This window comes from Sapajus apella, unplaced genomic scaffold (genome assembly GCF_009761245.1).
Source record: "Sapajus apella isolate SASKATOON/1434 unplaced genomic scaffold, GSC_monkey_1.0 scaffold66, whole genome shotgun sequence".
NCBI classification, from domain to species: domain Eukaryota; kingdom Metazoa; phylum Chordata; class Mammalia; order Primates; family Cebidae; genus Sapajus; species Sapajus apella.
This window is the reverse complement of record NW_022437006.1, coordinates 8,182,520-8,206,440: the sequence shown is the minus strand read 5'-3', so window position 1 is coordinate 8,206,440 and position 23,921 is coordinate 8,182,520. Positions and strand designations below refer to the sequence as shown.

The 23,921-nt window shown below is 37.2% G+C and overlaps 1 protein-coding gene across 4 annotated transcripts in view; it reads right to left on the bottom strand.

The window, feature by feature from the left end:
• The window catches only part of TMEM117 (transmembrane protein 117), a 536,937-nt gene that overhangs the window by 244,657 nt on the left and 268,359 nt on the right, over positions 1-23,921 (bottom strand). For 3 of the 4 annotated variants that reach the window (XM_032248370.1, XM_032248371.1, XM_032248372.1), the window contains one exon: positions 4,844-4,943. The exons of the other annotated variant lie outside the window; for it this stretch is intronic. In XM_032248370.1, the coding sequence (XP_032104261.1) occupies positions 4,844-4,943 (100 nt within the window). The remainder of the gene's footprint in view (positions 1-4,843; positions 4,944-23,921) is intronic. 4 annotated transcript variants of the gene reach the window in all.

Genomic DNA, 23,921 nt, shown 5'->3' with positions numbered 1-23,921 from the left:
TGACCTCCCTCCACCTTTCTAGGATTCTAGAATGCTCATTTTACAATTATGAGTCACAAAACTGAACTAAAAAAAAAGAAATGAAACAGTGCTTATGTGCTGTTATGATCTATCCTTTAAATAAATATTTCTTGAGCACCTATTTTATGCCTGGTTCTCTGTTGGTGTTAGGAATATAATTGTAAACATTATTGACATTGTAACTCCCCTCAAGAAGCTTCTAGTCAAGTAAGGGTTTTCAACTTTTCCTCTTAACTATTATAAGCAGTCTTTCGAAGCAAAGCTAATAGCAGTATAAATATTAATTATAAAATCTCCTGAAAAAAATACAAAGTGTATGAAAAATAAGAAAGCAAAATTTGTCACTCAAATATTTAGATATTGTAGTACTTATACATAAAATAGGCACAGCTAAAATAGAAGGGTAAAATATATTTCTAAAAAATACCTTTTTTTCTAAAATCATATCCTTGCTAGAGCCTCAATAGAGAGAAATAATTAAGCAAAATTACAATTTATTTCTTTCTATACTCCAACCACAAAGGCTATGTTTTATTAACCCAAAAGCATTTTTAATGGTTAAGCTTGTCTGGCTCTAACGAAACTCCAAGTTTCAAGGGAAAAAAAAAAACCACACATGGTCACTATAAATGTCTTAAACAAAAGTAAAGCCAACTGGTAAACAACTAAATTGTTGTATGTGTCTATGACATCACTTCCTGGTAAAGCCTTTGCTAGCAGTGGCACATATATATAAATTCCAACAGATAATCCTAGGGCCAATATGTTAAAGCCAAGCAATGTCCTGTAACTATTAGGAGTTGATATACATAGTATATGGTTTTTAGGATGTAGGATGCTTTGTGAGAACTTCAGTATTGACTAACTGAGTTGTTTTGGGTTTTTGTTGCTGTTGTTGTTGTTTTGTTTGTTTTTGAGACAGAATCTTGCTCTATCTCCCAGGCTGGAGTGCAGTGGCACAATCTTGGCTCACCGCAACTTCCACCTCCCCGGTTCAAGCCATTCTCCTGCCTCAGCCTTTCAAGTAGCTGGGATTACAGGCATGTGCCACCACACCAGACTAATTTTTGTATTTTTAGTAGAGATGGGGTTTTGCCATGTGGCCAGGCTGGTCTTGAACTCCTGACTTCAAGTGATCCACCTGTCTCGACCTCCCAAAGCTCTGGGATTACAGGTGTAAGCCACCATGCCCAGACCAAAATTGTTTTCTTAGGTCATGGCTCAATTTCACCTTACCTGTACCCCTCACCCCAACAAGAATCTCAAACCTAGAGTCTGATGACCTGATTCTATTGTGAGTCACACCGTTTACTGCTGTAAGAAGGAAGCAAATAGAACAGAATGTACCAGGGGCTAGAAAAGGGGATGATAGATCAACAGGAAGTGCTGCTTCTCTCTGGTATTAAATTAGGGGCAGAAACAAGTGCCATCATGATGTCCTCAGAATCCCCTGCCACCTTAGACCTCATCAGAAGCTGAAGCAGCAATAGAAAAATTTGGGTAATGGGATATGAAACTGGCTGACTCTCCTCCAGCTTCTCAATTAATGGCACAATGCATGAGCACATAGGGATTCCTGGAAATGGTGTCTCATGAGATACCCCATGTTGTTTTATTTACATCTTCATGACAGAGCTTTTCTCTGTTCCTGCCCATTGCAAAGACCCAGCTCAATGCGGGATTACACGGCTCAGCACTTTATGTATTCCTTACATATTAACTTATTTTAAAAACCTATCTGACAAAAGAATTAGTACCCTTAACCCTAACTTATATATGTCTTCTCCTCTGCATGGGGAGTACCACAGAACTAGGAAAACTCAGAACTTCCTAGGAAATTGGACCCAGTAGAGCTTGAAGCTCTGTAATGTGAGGGCCAAAGATAATTCTAATATCGATTGACACCATCCTTGTCTTTGGATCATGTCAGTATTGATATGCCTTTTAAAACCATGAGAAAAGTTTTGAATTATTTCCATAAAGAAAAATCCCCCATTTCAGATATACATAAAAGACACACTTTGATAGTTAATGTAAACAGTTGCTTTTCCATGACAGTCACCCTCATCATTGATATTCATTTTATAATGATAATTCTACAGATAGATGAAGGTCAAGGCTATCTTAGACTGCTCTCATGAGGAAAAATATTATTTTTTTAAATGTTATCAATACACACATATGTAAACATATAAATATTTACACAGAAACTTACTGCCCACTCAGTGAATAGAAATGGGAATCGAAATTATGTGCTCTGGGAATCTTCCCTGTGTGACTGTACTTTAAAATCAGGAGTGCTTGGTATTTCCTTTGCTATTTCTGTCCCTGTGTCTAATGGGGAAAGGTCAACGTTTCATATAACATAGCATAAAGAGACTTTGAATTCTCCTCCAGCTTACAGAAAGGTCCCAGGGGGTTAGATGACTTAAGATCACATTGTGGGGTTCAACCTAGAACACTCTTTTCTTGACTCTCAATCCAGCCTTAGTTCTATGATGTAGCAGTAATCTTTTGTATAGAAAAAGGTAATCAGGTTAGCTAGTAGAAACATAAGGCATTAAAATAGTAAAGTCAGAAGAAACTGTGAAGGTCATCCAGATCTTGGAAAGAGACAAAGATCACAGGCTGAACTGCAGAATTATTTGTACTCCCCTTAGCCAGATGAGAAGGGAAGACAAGTGCACAGTAGAAATCCAACCAGGAAGGGTTAAAGGTCTTTGGTCAAAACTGCACCATGCAATTTCTTCCTAAGGCTGCTGTAGCAATTGGACCCCTCCTTATAGTTAAAAAGGAAAAAAATACTAATTTTAAAAATAATAATAATGACCAGTAAATAGGGGCAGAGCTGTATATGGTATAGAGGGCATCATCTTGAGGAAATGGCTGGGGAGAAATTAGAAAGAATTGGGTTATAAACAAACAATGCTGTCATAGTGGAAAAGAAAATGATTTCTGTAATAAATGGCTGACATGAGCTTGAAAACTCCAGAGTGAGCTCCTGGGTCCTGCTGGTTCATTGTTTCTCTTCTGTTGTCAGGCTCAATGTGAGAGAAAAGTCAGGAAGCAATGTATCATATCATCTTAGTCTACTGCAGCATTGGTGATTGAAAGAAACTCCAGGCACTCTGGACCCCGAGCCTGGGAGAAGGTGGGCTGCTCACACTCATGGGGCTCAGGAAGTTCAGGCATTCTGAAGTTTGGATCAATGACTTGCTCTTGCCATCTCCTCAAGGGACTGAGCCCAGCTAAGGGGATGAGGGGGCCCACAATGTGCACCACAAGGAAGCACTTATGTCTACCTTCTACTTGAGCATTTTCAGTCACAGCACAGGGCCACACATTTAAGATTTAGAGAAAATATACAACGCAGGGAGGAACTATTAATCCTATTTGAGAAAGCTGCAAACTGAGCCTCAGGGAACTGTTTATTATTTGTGGAAGGTCAAACAATAGGTGGTCAGGTCAAAGAATTCCAGTTCTTGAACTCTTAATCTAGTTAGCTTTTCCATCTTCTTAAGCAGATTCGCCATAAAATTTTTAAAACATCCCCTCAAATTTCAAGGAAAATATGTGTTTCAAAGTTTATGTATTTCCTTCTAAAAAGCTTTTTCCAGTGGAAAACAGAAATTTTTGTCATGAGGCATAGTCTCAATGTCTGACTTAATCTAATTTCTATTTTTAGAGATTACAAATAAATAGTTTTTAAAATTTACATTTTAAAGTTATTAGAATAGGATACATGTAGGAATCTGTTCTGTTAGCACTCTAAAAATCAACAGAGGTAGACGGAGGCTCAAAAGCAGGCCGTACAAACCCTTTCATGGTTACCTGATACTCTTCCTGGATGTTCTCAGCAGGAACAGTTAAGCTACAACTGCTTCCTGTTCCCGGAAAGCACCTGTTCTAGGTATGAAGCAATCAACAGAAATGGCAGGAACTCTTTTGTAACAATCTACCTACAATATCTTGGATGTATCTGTGGGGGCATGTCCATGACTAGTCTTGCTTGGGTCAGGCATTATCTGCCCTCTGGCATATCTCCTCATTTTCAAGTGAACAGACTGACAAAGATAATTAGAATTAACTGCATTTATGAATGGTGTTAATGAAGTGCTCCATTTTTATGGGAGTTGTACTCTTTGCATTTCAAGAGTCTATCATAAATTTACAGAAGCCAGAGCCTTTTAGCAACATGCTATGTTTAAGTTTTTAACCCAACGATTAAAAACAGAAGACACTTTCTTGACAGATGAGTTCAGCAGGAGACATGTTTGTCTGTTTGTGCCAGGCTTATAATAACAAAGACTAATAATATGCAAAAAAGATCAAAAGAGATAATACCCAGAACTCAGATACCATCATATTAGTAGTTTCAATGAGGAAAATAAATGTAGAAAAATATTTATTAAATTATTTTAAAATATTTCATACAGTCTTCTGAGACAGGCCAGACCACATTCCTTACCTGAAAATTGTACATGCCTAAAAAAATAAAGGCCAAAATTATTTATAACTTCACAGGGAGAACTTCTATTAATGTTATGACTGTATATGTTTATATGCTCAAACATACATGTGTGTATAGATAGATAGACAGACATATTCTGGTGGGCCATTACTTATATTCTAATTGCATTGATTTTTTTCTGAGGTCCACAGATAATGCATATAATCTCTGGAATTATCTTTACTCATAAATTTGTTTCACTTGAAGAGAAGTAATTATTTTACTCTACACCATCAAAAGCAGTGTCTGTCCAACATTGTAAACATGTCTTCCATCTGATGTTTGAAATGGGTGAAGTTAAAATTTTCTTACCATCCAAGCTGTGACAAAGTCCCCCATCCAGGTCCCTACTGCAGCTAATTTCATGAAACTTTCATTTCGGATGCCCATATAGTCTGTAATGATATATGCTCTGTGGAAACAAACACACAAGACATTGTCCGGACTCAGAGAGTCATACAGTTCAAGTTTTCTGGTTCAGCAACAGGCAAAGGGACTTTTCCCACTCTCAACAAGTTGTCTTGCTCTTGTCCCATCACATTTGCTTACAAATCTGCAAGTCTGAGAAGAGCTCTCAGGATGTCTGGGTCACTTTCAATTACACTTGAAGACTGAATGTGGCTCTACCAATTACCATCTACATTTCATATTTGAGCTGTATGACTAATGACAGCTTTTGAAAAATCCAACAGAAATACTCAGCAAAGGTATTATTGCATGATCACTCAAGTATGAGCAGAGCAGAAATACTTCCTAGATAGGAATAACTTGAAAGAGGAGAGAAGAGCTAACTTTCCTTCAGTTCCATCAAATCAGAACAACTGGAAAAATGCTGGATTAGGCTTTAGATATAACATCGAACCTGAATAATGTTCAGAATAATATCAAGATTTAAGAAGAATTTCCACCCATAATAAAGCAGTATGAAATTTGATCCAAATATGTGTGATTTAAATCCTGAAATAAAAACATTTAATTGTACCATTTACTTTTTGTATAACTAATTCCTATTTCCACTGATCATTAAATACTAGTATTAAGACTATGCCTATTGTTCATTAGGCATTTTCATTTCTACTTTTTCACTTAATATTCAAGAAAACCCTAATTATTATTTTTCTATATTGCAATATCTCTGAGAAAGCTGAGACTCAGAGAGATCACATAACTTGTCCTATTCATATCATATGACTAATGAATGGTAGCTAGGTGTCAAATTTCTCTCTCTTAGTTTTTATTTTACTCTTAAGTTTTTGTTCAGTTGGATATTTCTATCTTAAGTTTTGCTCCTTTTCTTACATATAATAATACTTGTACAATTCAGAGTATTGGTAAAATTTAATTCTTAAATAAATTTAAAAGCACATAATGATTGTTTGTTATCTATCTACTGAAATTATGAAGAAACATGTTTTTGAAGTTAATGAGAGGTAAACTGTCTCCAATTCAGTTTTTTCTTTCCTGGAGTTATTTCAGATAGTTCTCTTATCTATAAAATAAATAGATATTTAACTAGTTTTATTTAACAACAAAAGCAAACTTTAAAATTCTTAACATAAGTATTTTTTAACAAACTTCATTCACCTATCCTGGAGGGTCTGTGTAAATATTTTAAGGACTAACCCCAAAATTCTGGATCTCTAATTCCATGGATTTTCATAGTAGCCCAAAATTTATAGCTACCACAAACTGTATGCTTATAAGGTGCCAAAGATAGTTATTACCACTTTAAATACAGTGTATAAATCAACTCTCACACTGGTACAATGAAATGTAGTATTATTCCCAATTCACAATATGAAATTGAGATTTAGAGAGTTTTTGCAACTCACTCAAGGTATAGCATTTGGTAAATGGATAGGATTTAAATCTAAACTTGATTGACTCACAAACCCAGAAATTAACCAGTAATCTACACCTTCTTCTTATAAGTGTTAGTGGAGATATGAAACACAATGAATATCTACTCTCTCCACAAGTAGCTTAGTAGACAATGAAAATTAAGGTTTATTTTCATCTAAGATAAATCATAATAAGTCAAGAACAGCATGTAGAACTTTTAGCTTTCCAGAGCATCCATCAATTCTTGAGTTTCAATTCATGTTGAGTTCACCAATTGAAGAGCTTCTACTTGAAAACTCCCAAGTTATTCCCTTGGACAACTTGATGTAACACCATTCAGTACCACTATCACTGAACAGCTCTTGGGCAGTGAACTCAACATTACTATAGAGGATTAGCTCTAGTAATTGCCCAGTCCTTTCAATGACACCTAATTTGAAGAACTTGTCCAATGACCCACTTGTCCACTTTTCCAATTAGTTCTAGAATATCTTGGATAGAGAGGAAATTTTAGGGTGTATGTCCTGTAATTGCAAAGATAGTGTAAAAGAAGGTATCATTCTTTTATTTTAGTATCTAAAAATAGAGACAGGCAGCTGGATACACTTGGAACAGATCAACCATCCAGCTAAGAACTGAAAAACAAAAAAATACCACCACACTCTGGGGCTTTTCCTAGGGAAAAGAGTGAGGAGAGAGAGAGGATCAGGAAAAATAACTAATGGGTACTAGGCTTAATACCTGAGTGATGAAACAAGCTGTACAACAAACCCCCATGACATGAGTTTATCTATATAGGAAAACTGCACATGTACTCCTGAACTTAAAATAAAGGTTTTTGAAAAGTACAAAAAATGTCACAAATTTGGTATCATAAAAGTTATTGACAAAACGAGTTTTAATGAAGTGGTGTTACTGTAGATGTATACATAATTTGAATATATGTTCATCAAAAGTGTTAGCGTTGTTCAAATAATCAAAAAATTAAACTTTATTTTGATATGTTTTCATAATAAAAATACAAAAATCACTCAAAAATCTTCTTAATGGCATCAGAGTTGATGAAGCAATGAAAACTAGAAAAATCAAGGTACCAGATTAGAGAAAATCGTGGAAAATTAGAACCATGGAGAAGTTAGCTGTATTTTCTCTGGGCATGTTTGCTGACTCTGCATGCAAGGAAAGAGGATGAGAACCTGGGTTTTGCTCTCTGCAATGGCCAGTCTCAGTGCGCTGAAGAGAGAGCATTGGAAACTTAAGGAGCCAAGATCCTAGTGAGGAGGAAAAAGCCCAGAAGAGAGGATGAAACACAGTTGGTTGCCCTTCAAGACATTTGCCAAATTTTGAACTTGTACAGGAGGGTATTAAAAGACTAAGTAAAATTTCTAAAAAGCATTAAGGAGGTTTGGCAACTTTTCCTCATGCTGAGGGCTATATTAGAGTTCAGAACCAGCCAGATAATGTGTTCCAAGAGAATACAGCCCTCTGGAGGGCTACCGAAAACTAGAGATGGAGGAATCCTTGTTGAAAGTGTAAACCAGCCCTTACCCAGTCCGTTCTATGACCGGATTGTGGTGATCAGCTTCTACACTTTCCACCTAACAGATGAAAAAGTAAACCTTTTGGGGAAAGTTTTTTGTTTTATCCTCTACACACTTTTATACATATTTCCATCATTCAAAAATTACTAGGATGTCAAGAAACAATCTCATATCACTGAAAACCAAGAGAAAAAACTAGATATAAGGTCCAGGACAGGAAACTATTCTGGTTATCTTGTCTACTGTTGATTGTCCAGAGGAGAATTAATAAATATTTGTTTAAATTATAATTTAATAAAATGACCCAAATCCTTCATATTTATTTATATATGACATGAGTAGATCTCCATACATTATATCCTATAAACAGCCATAAAATGAGATTGAATCATGAAAAACTTTCCCATGGAGGAAGATACTAAAAACTCTTAAACACTGTTCTGTGTGTTCACTTTGTCTCTCCAATGACATTTATAGTTTCTTGACTGCAAGATAGCTGTCCTGTATTCACCCAGAATAATATATCAGCACAAAATGAAGTATCCTTGTCTGTGGCTGTGGACATATATGTGCTAGACGCTATAACAATGCAGATAAGGTAGTACTTACAATTTATGAAATAACTAATATACTTTAAAATGAAGAGTAATATATAAAGAATAGTCGGTATTTAGTAGTTATTTTTATTTTTGCTGCTCCGGATAAATATGAAGAAGAGTTACCAATATGCAGACCTGTCATAAAAATTTTCAGCTACTATTTCACTCATGTGCATATCCATTAACATTTAACAAGACTTCCTGGTTGGGTTGTGAAGAACAAGACAGGTATATATTTATACCAGCAATTTTAGCCAGTTTGAATACCACATCAGACTCTAGAAAAGTGAAATTTTGGGGTTTCATACACCTAATGATTTGGACAAGTAATTCAGAAGTAAATTTTATTTGCTAAGAGGCACAATTACAGTTATTTTGTTTGGTGCATTTGCTGATTATTTTAACTACTGACTCATCCCTGTTTTCTCTTATGCTTTATCTTTTTTCTTTTTTCCACTACCTAGAAAATCTTGCAGTTCTACCAGCCTTCTAAGTAACTATTAATCACTAATATAGGTTTTTAAAATCCTAAATAAATTCTTTCTCAGCCTCTAACTTCAATTATTTTTTCCTTGAGATTTAAACTTTAACTGTCAAATCTATAACCAACATGTGGAGACTTCAATATACAAGATCTGGAAAAGATTAATTATCATAACATCTTGACAACATGAGATACCACGGCTATTAAAACCTGTTGCAAAATGACTAAAGAAACTCAAACATGAACTAAATAGTCAATAAAACTATAATATAATGAATTGGTCTTACAGTAAGGGTCTTGATCACTAGCAACAAAAGTTCCAGTTCACCAGTCTATTACTCACACATAAGTGGTTGCAGTCAGTGCCAGGTGATTTAGGGGTTGAGTCTCTGAAATTTTAACAAGAGGCAGCACACACAGATCATCAAATCAATATGGATCCGTGCTTCTTTGAAAAACCATCTGCAGCCAGCTGGATTCATAATGTCACAGCTGCCTCTCCCAGCCATGTTTGGGCAACATAAATAAGATTGGGGGCTTCACACACAAATAATCATGGGCAAGGAGTTGACTTACATGAGTACAGGCCTACACTAAACACACTAAAACTAAAGCAAAAGCTCTAAGTATTCTTAAGGCATTAAAATAAAAATCTGTCACTACAATATGCCAGGAACTAAACCAAGATTTTTAAAATTAACCTTTCTCAATCATTTTGTGTTTGCAATGAAATGATTAACTAGGTTAATGACTCTAGTCCCTTAGTCAACTATTATCCAAATAACCACATTTTAGTATTTTTGATCAAAATCTCTAGTTCTTGAATTAAAATACTTTGATGGAGCTCAGTACATGTGTAAGGACCTTCCAGACCAGACCTATGGTTTGAAGCGATGGGGCAAGATCCCCTGGAATGTCAAAAAAAAGCTGGAGGCAATTTATAGGTGTAGCCTGTAATGATTAAAATTGCATCTGAACCTAACAATGGTCACTGATGAAAGTCCTACTCAAATTTCCCAACTTTAGCCATTAATTCCCTCTAAGTTCTATAAAGAAGACATATATAAGAAGACTGTAGACAGCATATTCATTAACCAAGCCCACCCTCACTCTGAATACATCCAGCATACATCAATTCTTCCTTCCATTCCTTGCCTTACTTCAGCCCATTCAGTGAAATTCATTTGTGCTGTATATAGAAACATTAGTATTACATCAACTTCTCTCTTTCCTTTACTATCAACATTTGATTACTCACTAATGTTGCTTCTGAAAGGCTCTCAAATCTATGCTGTTTTTCTGTCATCAGCACTATCGATGTCTAAATTCTGTCCATAATCATCTCTAATCTGAAACTAAAGTAATAATTTCCTATTTTTTGTAACTATTTCCCCTACTGTAAATTATTTATTGACACTATGGGGATTTCTAGGGAAGAAATAGGGCATACTGGAGAAGCAGAAGTCCTGGAACGAGAAAATATTAAGCTTGCAACCCACCCCATACCCCCATGACTTAGGACAAGTGATCAACCTTGATAATCATCCATTTCCTTATCTATACCGTGGGAGTAAAAATGCTTTTCCTTCACAGGGGTTTATTGGGAAACACATGATATAAAGTATGTAAAGTTTCTAGTACAACTATTTCATAATATTCCTGCAAAAAAAAAAAAAAAAGGTAAACCTCTGGTCAACTGGCTTCCATTTTTCAAAATAATATCGTGGCCCCCAGTGTTACAGGGTAAGGCATGTGATATGGTTTGGCTGTGCCCCCACCCAAATCTCATCTTGGATTGTAACTTCCACAATTCCCACATGTCATGGGAGGGACCCAGTAGTAGGTAGTTGAATCATGGGGGCAGGTCTTTCTTGTGCTGTTCACACAATGGTGAGTGGGTCTCATGAGATCTGATGGTTTTAAAAAGAGGAGTTTCCCTGCACAAACTCTCTCTGTGCCAGCCACCATCCACTTAAGATGTGACCTGCTCCTCCTTGCCTTCTGCCACGATTGTGGGCCTCCCCAGCCATTACTTTTGAAAGTTATTGCTTCCCTGGTGTTGTCGTAATACTTTGAATATATCTCTATGTTAAATAATTTTCCCAGAGTACTTTAATTATTTTCTTACATTGCCCTCTTTCCCACAAGATTTACTTCATCAAGGGTAAAAAACGTGTCATTTTTTTGGCAAATGAAATTCTTGGCCCAGTGTATAGTATGTTTTTGGAATGCAATAAATATGTAAAAGAATTTAGTAGTTAATTACTTAAATAATTTGACATCAGGGCCAAAGTAAGATGAGTATAAAAGCATAAAAAGTAAAAACAAGGATTTGCAATATAAGATAAAATAAAAGCAAACATCAAAGACAAACTGTGCACCTTGTAATTATGATGCTCTAACAAAGTTAGAATATACTGTTATTGTATCATTTTTATTACCTGTTCTGGAATAAAAAGCTAGAGGCTAGAATATAAATAAATCAAAATGAAGAACACATGTTATAAGTTTACTCACTTTGAACATGTTAGTTGAAAAATTTCAAAAGTAAAATATTGAAAATCTACTTAATCGTATTATTTTAAAGTATTTCTTAAATGAGATTACATATCAATATGTGATTTAGTGTCCCAATTTGCTGGCATAAACAATTCCAGAGCTAGATAGTAAAACACATTTATTTTATCCATGTGAAAAAAAAGAAAGAAAATGTATTCCACTTCCCTTCAAATGGATACTGTAAAACTGCATTTGTTGTTTGTCCTTTAAAGTCAAAATATAGAGGTCCACAAGGTTAAAAAACAATATAGTCTCAAAATTAACTTTAAAGTTACAGAATTTTTGTGGTTATGCCCCAAGTTCCTTTCATAGTTTAATTTTTTTTTATCAACTTCACAAACATTCCAGAAATATGCAGTATAATTTGATGCTCTGAATTGTTCTGTTACCTCTAATGAATTAAACAAATACAACCAAGATATTTCATGTATCTTTAGTACAGTTATTTAAAAATATATACATAACCAACGTTTAAAATCCTGAAATTGTTGCTAAGAGAACCCCAATAAATCCCCAAAGGAATCCTGAGAGTCACAAATTATCTGAAAGTAATTTCATATTTAATTTAGTCACATTTTAATGTTAAATAACATTTATTGTGTTTAGAACTATTCAAGTAAAATGTACACAATGCATTGCCATACAATTTTATTATTGTAAAAGTGAATTGTCAGTTAAGCCAGAATGGCATTCATTAATTTATCCTCTATTATGATACATCTATCTAAACTAATTAGAAGAGCATAAAATAACTTATGATTTTGCAAAGATTTTGATTCTGTTCCAAGTAAACAAAAAGCAAGTTCAATTATAATGGGTATGTGTCAGTGGAGGTAAGTGTTCATAGTTGTAAATGGTCAAAATAGATAAGAAATAATTGAATAAAAACAATGAGACATAAGTATAATTTTAACATTTGCCAGAAACTATAACTTGTCCAATGTCTATAAGATGAAGAGACCTTAAAATTAGACTGTTCTTATACTTTCCACAACATTTTCAGATTCAAAGCAATTGTGACAATTTCTTTTCTTTCTCTTCTTCCCCTTACTCCTTCTTCTTCTTTCTTCTCTTTGTCTATCTTCCTATGGATATAAATTCAACCACCTCTTTTTCTCTTCCCTGTGGCTACTCAACACTATTTCCCAATCATTTACTCCATATTCTGCTGCAAAAATTGTAGGCTCCAGTGATATGGGGATAGGAGAAGGGACTCTCTTTTTACCTAGGAACCATCTTGCAGCATATGAATTTATATTGGATAAGCACCTATCTTAATTCACTTTCACTTATTCATTAAACAAATAATTATAATATCTCAATATATGTTAGACCATGAGCCTGATACTTGTAAACTCATAAATTTTCAAGGGAAAGAAAATAGCACCCCAGAGCTAGTGGTCCCATCTTGGACTATCACTCAGTGCCTCCTGTCTAGTAATTTCCTCCTGCCATTGGGGTAAGCTTATGGAGACGCGCACAATGATGCCCAACTCTGCTATTGTTTCCTTCTCTGTTAATTTAGAACCAATAAAAAAAAGAGAGAGAGTGAGAAAAAAAAAAAGAAGGAAATATCTTTCCTGGAGGTTATATGAGAAAACAACCCAGTGATTATTGGAGGCCACAATTTTATCACCTGTAATCTGGGGAGAAAGTATGTAGCAAGAGAAGGAAAGAGAGAGAGCGAGCCAGTAGAAGAGAGTGAGAGCAGGCAGAGGATAAAAGCCGGCTGGCATATGCATAGAAGGAGAGAAGGAAGACAGGAAGAAACATGCGTGGTATGGCAGTCTAATTCCAATGCCTTCCAGGGACATGCATACCAGCACTTTGGATCCCGTGGGACACCTCTGTTGCTTCCTAATAATTACTCCTCCCTACCCTATCTTTGTTCTTGAGCTAACTTCACTGAGCTTCTATTTGTTGTAATAAAAAGCATTGTAACCATTCACCCAGGAAAGATGGTAGAGTCTAAAAGTGTAGTTCTTAGTATTTTGTTCAATTTTAACTATGCGACAATTCTTTTAGCCTTTTAGAAATAACACTAAATTGGCTATAAGAAAAAAGTCATCAGCGTAGTTGATAGACTGAGGTTGGTTCTCAAATTACTTCTAATAAGAACAAAGAAAAACATATGTGCCCTCTCCTTATGGCGCTGCTGTGGCGTGGGGAAAACTTATGAGATGTCCTGAAGTTTAGAATAGCACTCCCCTCTCCAGTTAAAAAATGTGATAGATGTTCCAGTTAAGACCAATCTGTCAAGCCTGGGCAACATAGTGCACCACATCTCTACAAAACCCAAAAATTAGCCAGGCTTAGTGGTGCATATCTGTAGTTTAAGCTACTTAGAGGCTGAGGGGAGAGGACTGCTTGGGCCTTGGAGGTCAAGGCTAATGAGCCAACCTTGATCACACCACTGTACTCCAGCCTGGACAACAGAGTGATAACCTGTCCTAAAAAAACAAAAACTCCAAAAGATCAATGTGTCTCCATTTTGACAGATGTGGGACAAACTGTGAGTGTGTCAACTGAGTGACAATAAGTGAGGGAATATCTGTCCACTGAAAGCTAGATATGACTTCACTTATCTAGCTAATATAAAGGGAGCCTGATTTTGAAATAAAAAGTGTTGACAAAATATGAAATAAAGGCAGATAATGTGTAAACCTGGAAAGAGTGGTGGCTGCATTTCTGACAGACCGAAGATATTTTACAGGTCTCTTACAAAGTGTCAGAAGAAGGTAACAAGAAGATGAGATGAAGCAGACATCATTTAGTAGTGTAGAATAGAGCTGGAGAGTGTAACACAGGCATTTTGGAGAGAGGCCAGGGAAATTGAGTTTGACAATGATATAGAAGTGGTGTAGGGTATGGGAAAAGGGTTTTGAAGCAATTTCCCCATTTGTGCTTGGCCATCCCTGAACTTGGAACTTCCACAAAGAACTCTAAAGCCCAAGGGATATCTCTCTAGCCTTGCAAAGTCTCATTATCATCAAATGCCCTCAAAATTAGAAGTGAATTAGTTCTCACTGCTCCATAAATTTGTTTCATAATTTTACTAATTATATGGTTTCTCTTTACTTAACCACAAAGAATTTCATGCTCTGCTTTTGCAATGTGTGTTTCAAAAGCTGTACCACACAAGAAGGAAAGGAAAGAAAAGGAGGAAAGGGGGGCGAGGGGAGGAAAGGGGAGGAGAGGGGAGGAAAGGGGGGGGGAGGGGAGGGGAAGAGAGGGATATATAGCAGATGCCTCCCTTATAATGTCTTTAATCAGTCAACCAATATGCCCACATCATTGTACCATGCCTGTGCCACCACAAATCAATATCAACAGGGTCATTGATGCCCAGCAGTCTCAAATTCCCACAGAGATTATGGAAAAATCACTTTTCACTTTTACATGCTCTTGTGCTTGTTCTTACCGTCTGATTCAGGTGTGAGTAGCTGGGACTAGGAGTAAAATATGCTCTGCCTTAGTCACATTAATCCTTTCTTTTTCAACACTTGCCCATTGTCTTTGAACTAGATATCTCTGCTTTAACTATCTCTTAGATGTTATATTTCAGAAGGCCTTTTGGTGCCACATGTAAACAGCACCCTAGAAGCAAGATTACATGTAAACTTAGTGGAGTGAGAAATTATGTTTCCCTCTTCCAAAATCTACTATAATGACAGTGTAAGAATTTTTAAAAAATAAAAACCTGCAGAGTAGAAGAAATGGCAGAACATGAGAAATTTTTAATGCAATTTTAGAAAGCAGATTGAGGAATCGTGACAGGCATAGTTTCGGCTTTCTTGTATTAACTTATTCTGGAGCATGTAATAAGAAGGAAGCTAAACTCTGCCTCTGGATCCCAGTAATGCTCAGGGATGGGAAGCTCAATGTTTCTGAAGGCTAGAGAGAAGAGGGATGGAAGTGAAAACAGGAGGATCAGTAGAAATCTTGTATAACGAGTTGTTAGGCCACCAGGTATCTTTGCTGATACAAGGAAAGGACTTTCACCTCACTTAACTTAGATGGGATATTTGCTACATGAAGAAATTCAAGCCTGGAATGAGGCACCTTAATAAGAAGGAGCTTTAAAATACAAGGGGTGTGCGTGTGTGTGTGTGTGTGTGTGTGTTTATCCCATTATCCACAATGTTGTTTGTCTAGGTTGAAGACAAAAGTTTCATCTCAAAAAAAAAAAAAAAAAAACAACTGAGCAGCCCCTCTAGCTTAAAAAAAGGCCTATTAACAATTGGGAGTCTCCCAGTGAAATGGCCAAATTCCTAACAAACACAGCCTCCCTCTCCCTAATTCTTACCCATCAATAAGCCTAACCAGGCACAGAGACTTTCCAATCATGTTTTTATTGCTCAGCCTTAAATATGAATAAACTTCAGGTATTATCATATATTTGAATAAAATCTCTAACAGGGAAAACAAAAAGCTCAAAATGAAATAAAAACAAGAAACAAAACAGACCATGCAGGAAACAGAAAAAGTGAGAACAGAATAAATCTGCAAAGTCAAAATTCAATTATATGCTGCTACAAAAAAAACACCTAAAACTAAGGCTAAATAAAGGTTGAAAATAGTGGGAAAACATAGAAATAACAAAAACAAATTTGGTATAGCTATATTAATATCAATTTTAAAGGTAAATAGTATTATAAATTAAGAGCAATTCTTGCTAAGATTCTACTTATCAGGAAGATACAGTGTGCTATCAAAATATATAAATTAAAATAAATTGGCAAAACAGTAAGGAAAAATAAATAATTCCCATAGAAAATGTGAAATAATATCTTTTTCTCAATAATCAATGAAAGAAGCAGACAAAAACTATCAAGGATACAAAGGATTTAAATAAGAGGATTATCAAACTCTGCCAAATGGATATGTAGGAGTAACTCATCCCACAACTACAGAATGTACATTCTGTTGCATTAAAACAGAGAACATTTAGAAATATTGATCATAAGCAGGGCTGTAAACAAGTCTCAATCATACATAGGATATTCTTTGTCCATAATGTAACTAAACTATACATCAGTAACATATAATTGGAGAACTCCAAGATCATTGGAAACTAAGAGAGACACTTCCAAACAACAGGAGTCAAAACAGAAACCTCAATGAGACAGAGTAAATATTTTGAATAGGGTAATAATGAAAGTATTGTAAGAAACAGCTAAAACCATACTTAAACTTTTAATTTTGAATAAATATATTGGAAAATAAGAAATGCTAAAAATGAATAATTAAGAATTCTTGTCAAGGAATTAGAGACTGAAGAGCAAAATTAACCCCAAAGAGAGAAATATATAATTTTTTAAAGATGTTAATAAGTAGTAAAGAAAAAAGGAAATATATGATAGACCAACACAGTTACGCCTATGAAAAGATGTAAAATTAATCAGTCTCTGGCAAGACTGATCAAAATACACAGAAAAAAGCACAACATCAGAAATCAGTGTGAGAAATTAAATAGGGGCATTGCTATCAATCTTGCAGAGATTAAACAAATAATCAGCTCACTTTTTAAAATGTTATACAAACTAAAAATGAAAATTGAAGTGAGATCGGTAAGTATCTAGAAAAAAAATCATAAATTACCAAAATGTACATAGGAATATAAAGTAGATCTATCACTATTCACAAAATTCTATCTATAATTAAACTTTCCCACAAGAAAGATCCAGGCCCAGATGTACACATGGGCACCAAGAGAAAACTATAGGAATGTTTACAGCATCACTATTTATAATAATCTGGAATGGTAAACTACCCAAATGCCTATCAACAGAAGAATGGATAAACGTATTATAGTACAGTCCTACAATGGAGGCTATTCAACAATGAAAACTACTACTAATCGAAGCCTGGATATATCTCAGAAACTGTCACAGAAAAGAAGTCAAAATCCCCTCATCAAAAACATTATGTTATTACAAATATATAAAACTCAGAAATAGCCAAAACTAAACTATGGTGTTAGAGAAGTTGTATACGTGGTAAAACTCTTTAGCAAAGTAAAAAAGCAAAGGGCCTAAAAACTGAGATAGTTGTTACTTTGGAGGGGAGAGAGAGTTTTTTTACTAGGACAGCCAAGGGGCAGCTTCTGGGATCCTGACAATACTCCTTTGTTTAACATCAGTGATAATAACATGAGCAACATGAGTGTTCACCTAATAATATTTTATAATAATTTACTCTGCAATAATTAAAACATACATGTGTGTAATCTGCCTACACTTTTATGGAGGAAGATTATTTCCACATTTTAAAAATTACCAAAAAAAATAAATAAATAAAGAACGAATCAATTAGTATAGTAAAGTTTCAACAAAAGGTAGCTATTTTTTTTTTACGGGAGAAACAGTGGGACAGTAAAAGATCAATGTAACTTTGGGAAAAAATTGTTTTTATGTTGGATCGAATGGTGCCACAAAGGGAGGTAGAAGAACGAAGATTCCTGAAATACAATCGAGGCTGTGCATGTTGGAGCTGTGAAATTAATGAAATATCCTGGCTAGAACAAGGACAAGGTAAAAAAATAATAAACGATGAAGCTGAAAATTAATGATGTAGTGAAGGGCATTGTAATGAGTGCCTACAATGTAATTTAGCCTATATTTTAAAGTCTGTGAACAATTCACATTTGGAAACTAGATAGTGTGAGTTTCTTCCGTAAGTTGCTACAGTTTAAATATCTTTGTGCATTTTAACTGACTCTGCGTCTTGATATCTCTTAATGGGAATGTGATGGTACAGTTGAATGCAAGGGCTACCATTTTTACATACATCATGCCTGATAAGGTAGAGATTAAGTCTAGTGCCATTTGAAAGACTCATAAAAATTTACATCTGCTTCATTTATTTCAAGAGTGGGAGGCAGGAAATCACCTCAAAGCAAATGTTCCCTGGGTTCCATGAGGAATCTCTTGGGTAATTTCCCTGTAGTTTTCTGGGTTAAGATAAGAAAGTTACTGAAGAAGGAGAACGGGAAAGAGTGTAATAAACTGTAACTCTAGTAAAGCTCTGCAAGACTACTGACATGCAAAGCTGATCATCAGGGAGAAAAACAGGAGATCAGCTCCCTATGATGGGAAGCACCGAGACTCATTGTGGAGGACCTGACAAAGGCCCAGTGCTACAGAAAAATGATGAGACATCTCCAAACAATAACTGTGGGGAAAGTAGATGGCCATGCTGCTGACTTGCGCTGCTCACTAAAAGGCATGTGTAGGAGAGCTGTTTTCAGCCCCCAGTATGACTGATGGAAGCTCTTCTGAACTCACCATTCTGGGGTTAGAAACAGCACTGTGGCCAATGCAGGGTCTGGGCCAAGGACGACACTCATACTGAGTAGACAGAAGTCCATGCAACTATGCAGAAGCAAGCTTCAACAGTGACACCATGTAGCAGTAACAGTAAGACACATGTGAAATAGAAGAATAATCAGAAGGGCATAGCTTTTTCTATAGAGGGTTTGAAAAACACAGACTCTAGTGACCCTACATAGGACTGGGTAAGACATCAAGTTTAAGGTTGGCTGGCTGGGTATAACTTCAAAAGTAATATTGGATTCCTTGCTAATGAATGCAGGTAGGACTTCAAGGCATTAATTAGGAAGGTTAAAATGTATCAGCCCAAATTTGTACTCATTTTGCAAAGTATTCATGCCACCAATATATGATGCCAGAGATTTCTACACAATCAGCTTAAATCTGTTGGGCATACATATAATCCCTCACAAATACTGGAAGCATAGGCCTTTGGTGGTAATTAAATGTCTGTTTGCCTGGGAATTTCTCTTCAAGCAACTCAGGAACAAGGAGCTTAGAAGCATACCCAGCCCTGAAAGAACAGCCACTTAGGATGCCTCCCAGCCATCTGCAATGGAACTTAAAGGCAGCTGCTTATCCCTGAAGGAGAGGGTCAGCTACTTATTCATTCTTTCAACAATATTGATTGAACACCTCCTAGATGCCGGGAACTGTGCTAGGTGCTGGGAATACCAACATGAATAAGACATACTCATTACCATTTAGCAAATGAAAAAAGACTTGCAAACAAATCAACAGAGCCCTCTGTGTAAAATGTTGTGCATGAGAGGGGAAGCAAAGATGAGAGAAGCCCAATTCTTCGAGTGTGAAGAGAAGGGGGCAGAAGGAAGAGAAGGCTTTACAGAGAAGGGCGCAGAGAGAAGAGAAGGCTTTACAGAGAAGGGCAGAGGAGGGCAAAAGTGTTTGAAGTAGAAGAAAACAGACAGACAAAGGAAGAGAAGGCCGGAAGAAGCAGGGCATGAGAGGAGGGGAGAGGGCAGCTTAAGGCTGCTGCTGGAATGCCCAGTGCAGCAGGCAGGCAGGCCGGAGAGGCAAAGGATGTGTCCCGGCAGGCTATGCACAGCATTAGCAAGGCTTGATTTGTAAAATACTCACTGAAATGGGAACATTAGAAACACAAATCTCTATCCCAACATCTACCTAATATTATTTATTTCATATCTTTAAAATGCTTTCCATTTAGGAAACGGTATCAGTCAAAGTTCTCCAGAGAAACAGAACCAACAGATGATGAGGTAGATGAGGGGGGAGGGAGGGGGAGGGATGGGGGAGGGAGGAAGGGAGGGGGAGAGAGAGAGAGAGATAGAGAGAGAGACATACACATACACATAAATAGAGATTTATTTCAAGGAACTGGCTTATGCAATTATGGAGCTGGCAACCAGGCTGGAATTTCTTAGGAAGAAGCTAATGTTGAAAAAATTCAGGAAGAATTTCTTCTTCCTCTGGGAAACATCAGTTTTTGCTTCTGCAGCCTTTCAACTGATTGGGTATGACCCAGCCACATTATCAAGAAGAAGCTCCTTTAATTAGTCATTTTATTGGAGATGTGAACTACATCTACAAAATATCTTCACAGCAACACCTAGATTTATATTTGATTAAATAACTGGGTACTATAGCCTAGCCAAGTTGATATATAAAACTATCACAGAAATCATATTAATAATTTACATTTAAAGATACAGTTCTTTCTACATCCAAAAATATAACTATCAACATGACATATTTAAATATTTAAAAATCTCTATGATCCTAATTTTATAATTCAACACAGAAATCCTGTTAACATTGCCTCCACTTTCCCTTTCTACCTCATCAAGTAGAAATGATGTTTCTCATTATCATTGAGAAGTCAACAGATACACTCATATATGAATATTTTATCATTTAAACTGTGGGATTTCACAATATTTCCGAAACTTCAACTCAATTTCCATGAGATCATACCTGTGCCTTAATCCATGAATCTTGCTGCAACACAGAACTACGTGGCTCTCTTTTTCTTCTGGCTCCTTTTTGAAGTTATTACACTAGAATTATTTGTGCTGTCAAGCATCAACTTCCTGCTTTCATGTTAACAGCTGCAGTTAACAGGTAAATTATATTCATGTTCAACCTAAAAGGTGTTCCTCTGAAACCCCAAGGTATTCACTTTAAATTCCTCTTGGGAATAGAGGTCGTGTTTAGGTTGGGTATTTTTACAAATGTCCTACTTCTTCCCATTAAAAAACAGACTATTCCTTGAACAGGGCCAAATACTACAGCTAGCACGCTGTATACTAAACAGTCATCAGCCTATGAGAAACACTATTCCATGTTTAATATCGTATGAAATCACCAACTGCTGGAATTTCGAAGATAAGGAACCATTTCTGAAATCCTGACAGTTTCAGGTCATTATATGAACACAGGTAGAAGAACACAGGTAGAATCTGACACATTGCCTGATGCTGTAGATGTCTAGAGAATATTTGTTAAATCTAAAAAAAAAAGGGAGAGAAATTCCACCTTCTAGAGTTAAATGAGTGAAGAAGAACTGGACGTTGATATCAAACTAAACCAAGAATTGTATACGTTTATACTCAGTTGTTTGACATAAAAGCATAACCAGTTGACCTTGAACAATGGAGGAGTTAGAGACACTGCAAAAATCTAATAGACTCAAAAATCTGTGTGCATGTATACATACGTTCATCGTAGCACTATTCACAATAGCAAAGACATGAAATCAACCTAAATGCCCATTAATGGTAGACTGGGGATCGATCGATCCAAGATGGCCGTTTAGGAACAGCTCAGGATTGCAGCTCCCAGTGAAAGCGCAAAGAGTGAGTGGACGCCGCGTTTTTATTGCCCACAGACTAGGAAATTCCCGGGCAGAGGAGCTCCACGGTCGCCAGCGCGGCTGTTTTGGCCAGCGCCACTGCTTTGCCCCGCGCCGCTGCTTTGTCGGCGCCCCAGAGCCGCGGTTCTCCATACAAAATACACCGGTCCGGGTGCCCTTTTGGCTGGCGATTGGAGCCACGGGAATTCGCCCATTCGACGGTTCAAAAAGGGGACTGAGAAAAGAACCAGGACAGTAGATTCCAGGGCAAAAAAAAAAAAAAAAAAAAAGCTACACAAACCTCAGTGCCGCTGTTTAAGCTAGCGCAGTGAGTGGCCGCAGGGGAAAACAAACAGATCCCGGCGCCTCTTCAACAGGCGACTGGAACACCAACTTAAAAAAGAAGCTGAGGCAGGGAGCCAGGCGATCAGGCTCGGCTGGCCCCACCCCCACAAAAGAACAGCAACCAGAAACTCTGGATTGAGACTTTCACAGCAAGCGCAGCTGAACCTGGGACGGTCCAGCTCAGTGGGGGAGGGGCGTCCGCCATTGCTGAGGCAGCCCACTGTTGCCAAGGCAACCCGCCACAGCAAAGAGACTCCGCCTCAATAGAGGCGGGCCACCATCGCCAAAGCAGTTCTAACTACAGCCATATAAACAGGACTGCAGGGAAGTTCACTCGGCAGCGGGGCGGAGCCCACAGCAGCTCACCAAAGCTGCTATAGGCCGACAGTGACTAGGCTGCCTCCTTGCTGGGCTGGGCAGGTCTGAAGGGAAAAAAAAAAAAAAAAAAAAAAGAAGGCGGCAGCATAACGGAAACTCATAAATAAAGCCCCAAATCCCTGGGACAGAGCACCCGGGAACAAAAAGCAGTTTATGAGTTCTGCTGCAGCAGACCTAAAAGTACCTGCCCAGCAGCTCTGAATGAACAACAACAGAGCTCACAGCTCACCATTTGAACTCCTATAAAGAAGAGACCGTCTCCTCAAGCAGCTCCCTGACCCCTATATATCCAAAAAGACGCCTCATTAAAGAGAGATCAGATTGACACTAGGCGGGTATCCTTCTGAGACAAAGATAGCAGAAGAAGAAAACTGGTAACAACCCTTGCTGTTCAGCAGCTGCTGCAGGTGAACCCCAGGCAAGCAGGGCCTGGAGTGAATCTCAGCAGACCTACAGCAGAGGGGCCAGACTGTCAGAAGGAAAACCAAGAAACAGAAATAACCTCATCATCAACAAACAGAATGTCAATCTGAAAGATTAGAGACCCAATCTGAAAGCCAGCAACTACAAAGTCGACAGGTGGATAAATCCTTAAGGATGGGAAGAAACTGGCGCAAAAAGGATGAAAACACCCGAAACCAGAACACCTCTCCTCCTAAAAGGGATCACAACTCCTCACCAGCAAGGGAACAAGGTTGGATGGAGAACGAGTGTGATGAAATGACAGAATCAGAATTCAGAAGGTGGGTAGTAAGAAACTTCTGTGAACTTAAAGAACATGTTCTAACCAAATGCAAAGAAACTAAGAACCTTGAAAAAAGATTTGATGCAATGCTAACAAGAATGGACAAAATAGAAAGGAATACAAGTGAATTGATGGAGCTGAAAAACGCAACACGAGAACTTCGTGAAGCATGCACAAGTATCAACAGCCGAATTGACCAAGCAGAAGAAAGGATATCAGAGGTTGAAGATCAACTCAACAAAATAAAATGGGAAGGCAAGACTGGAGAAAAAAGGGTAAAAAGGAATGAACAAAGTCTCCAAGAAATGTGGGACTATGTGAAAAGACCTAACCTACGTTTGATAGGTGTACCCGAATGCAACGAACAGAATGAATCCAAGCTGGAAAATACTCTTCAGGATATTTTCCAGGAAAACTTCCCCAACCTAGCAAGGCAGGCAAACATTCAAGTCCAGGAGATACAGAGAACACCACAAAGATATTCGTCAAGAAGAGCAACCCCAAGGCACATAATCGTCAGATTCACCAGGGTCGAAATGAAGGAGAAAATACTAAGGGCAGCCAGAGAGAAAGGTCGGGTTACGCATAAAGGGAACCCCATCAGACTCACAGCAGATCTCTCAGCAGAAACCCTACAAGCCAGAAGAGAGTGGGGGCCAATATTCAACATCCTTAAAGAAAAGAACTTTCAACCCAGAATCTCCTATCCAGCCAAACTAAGCTTCATAAGTGAAGG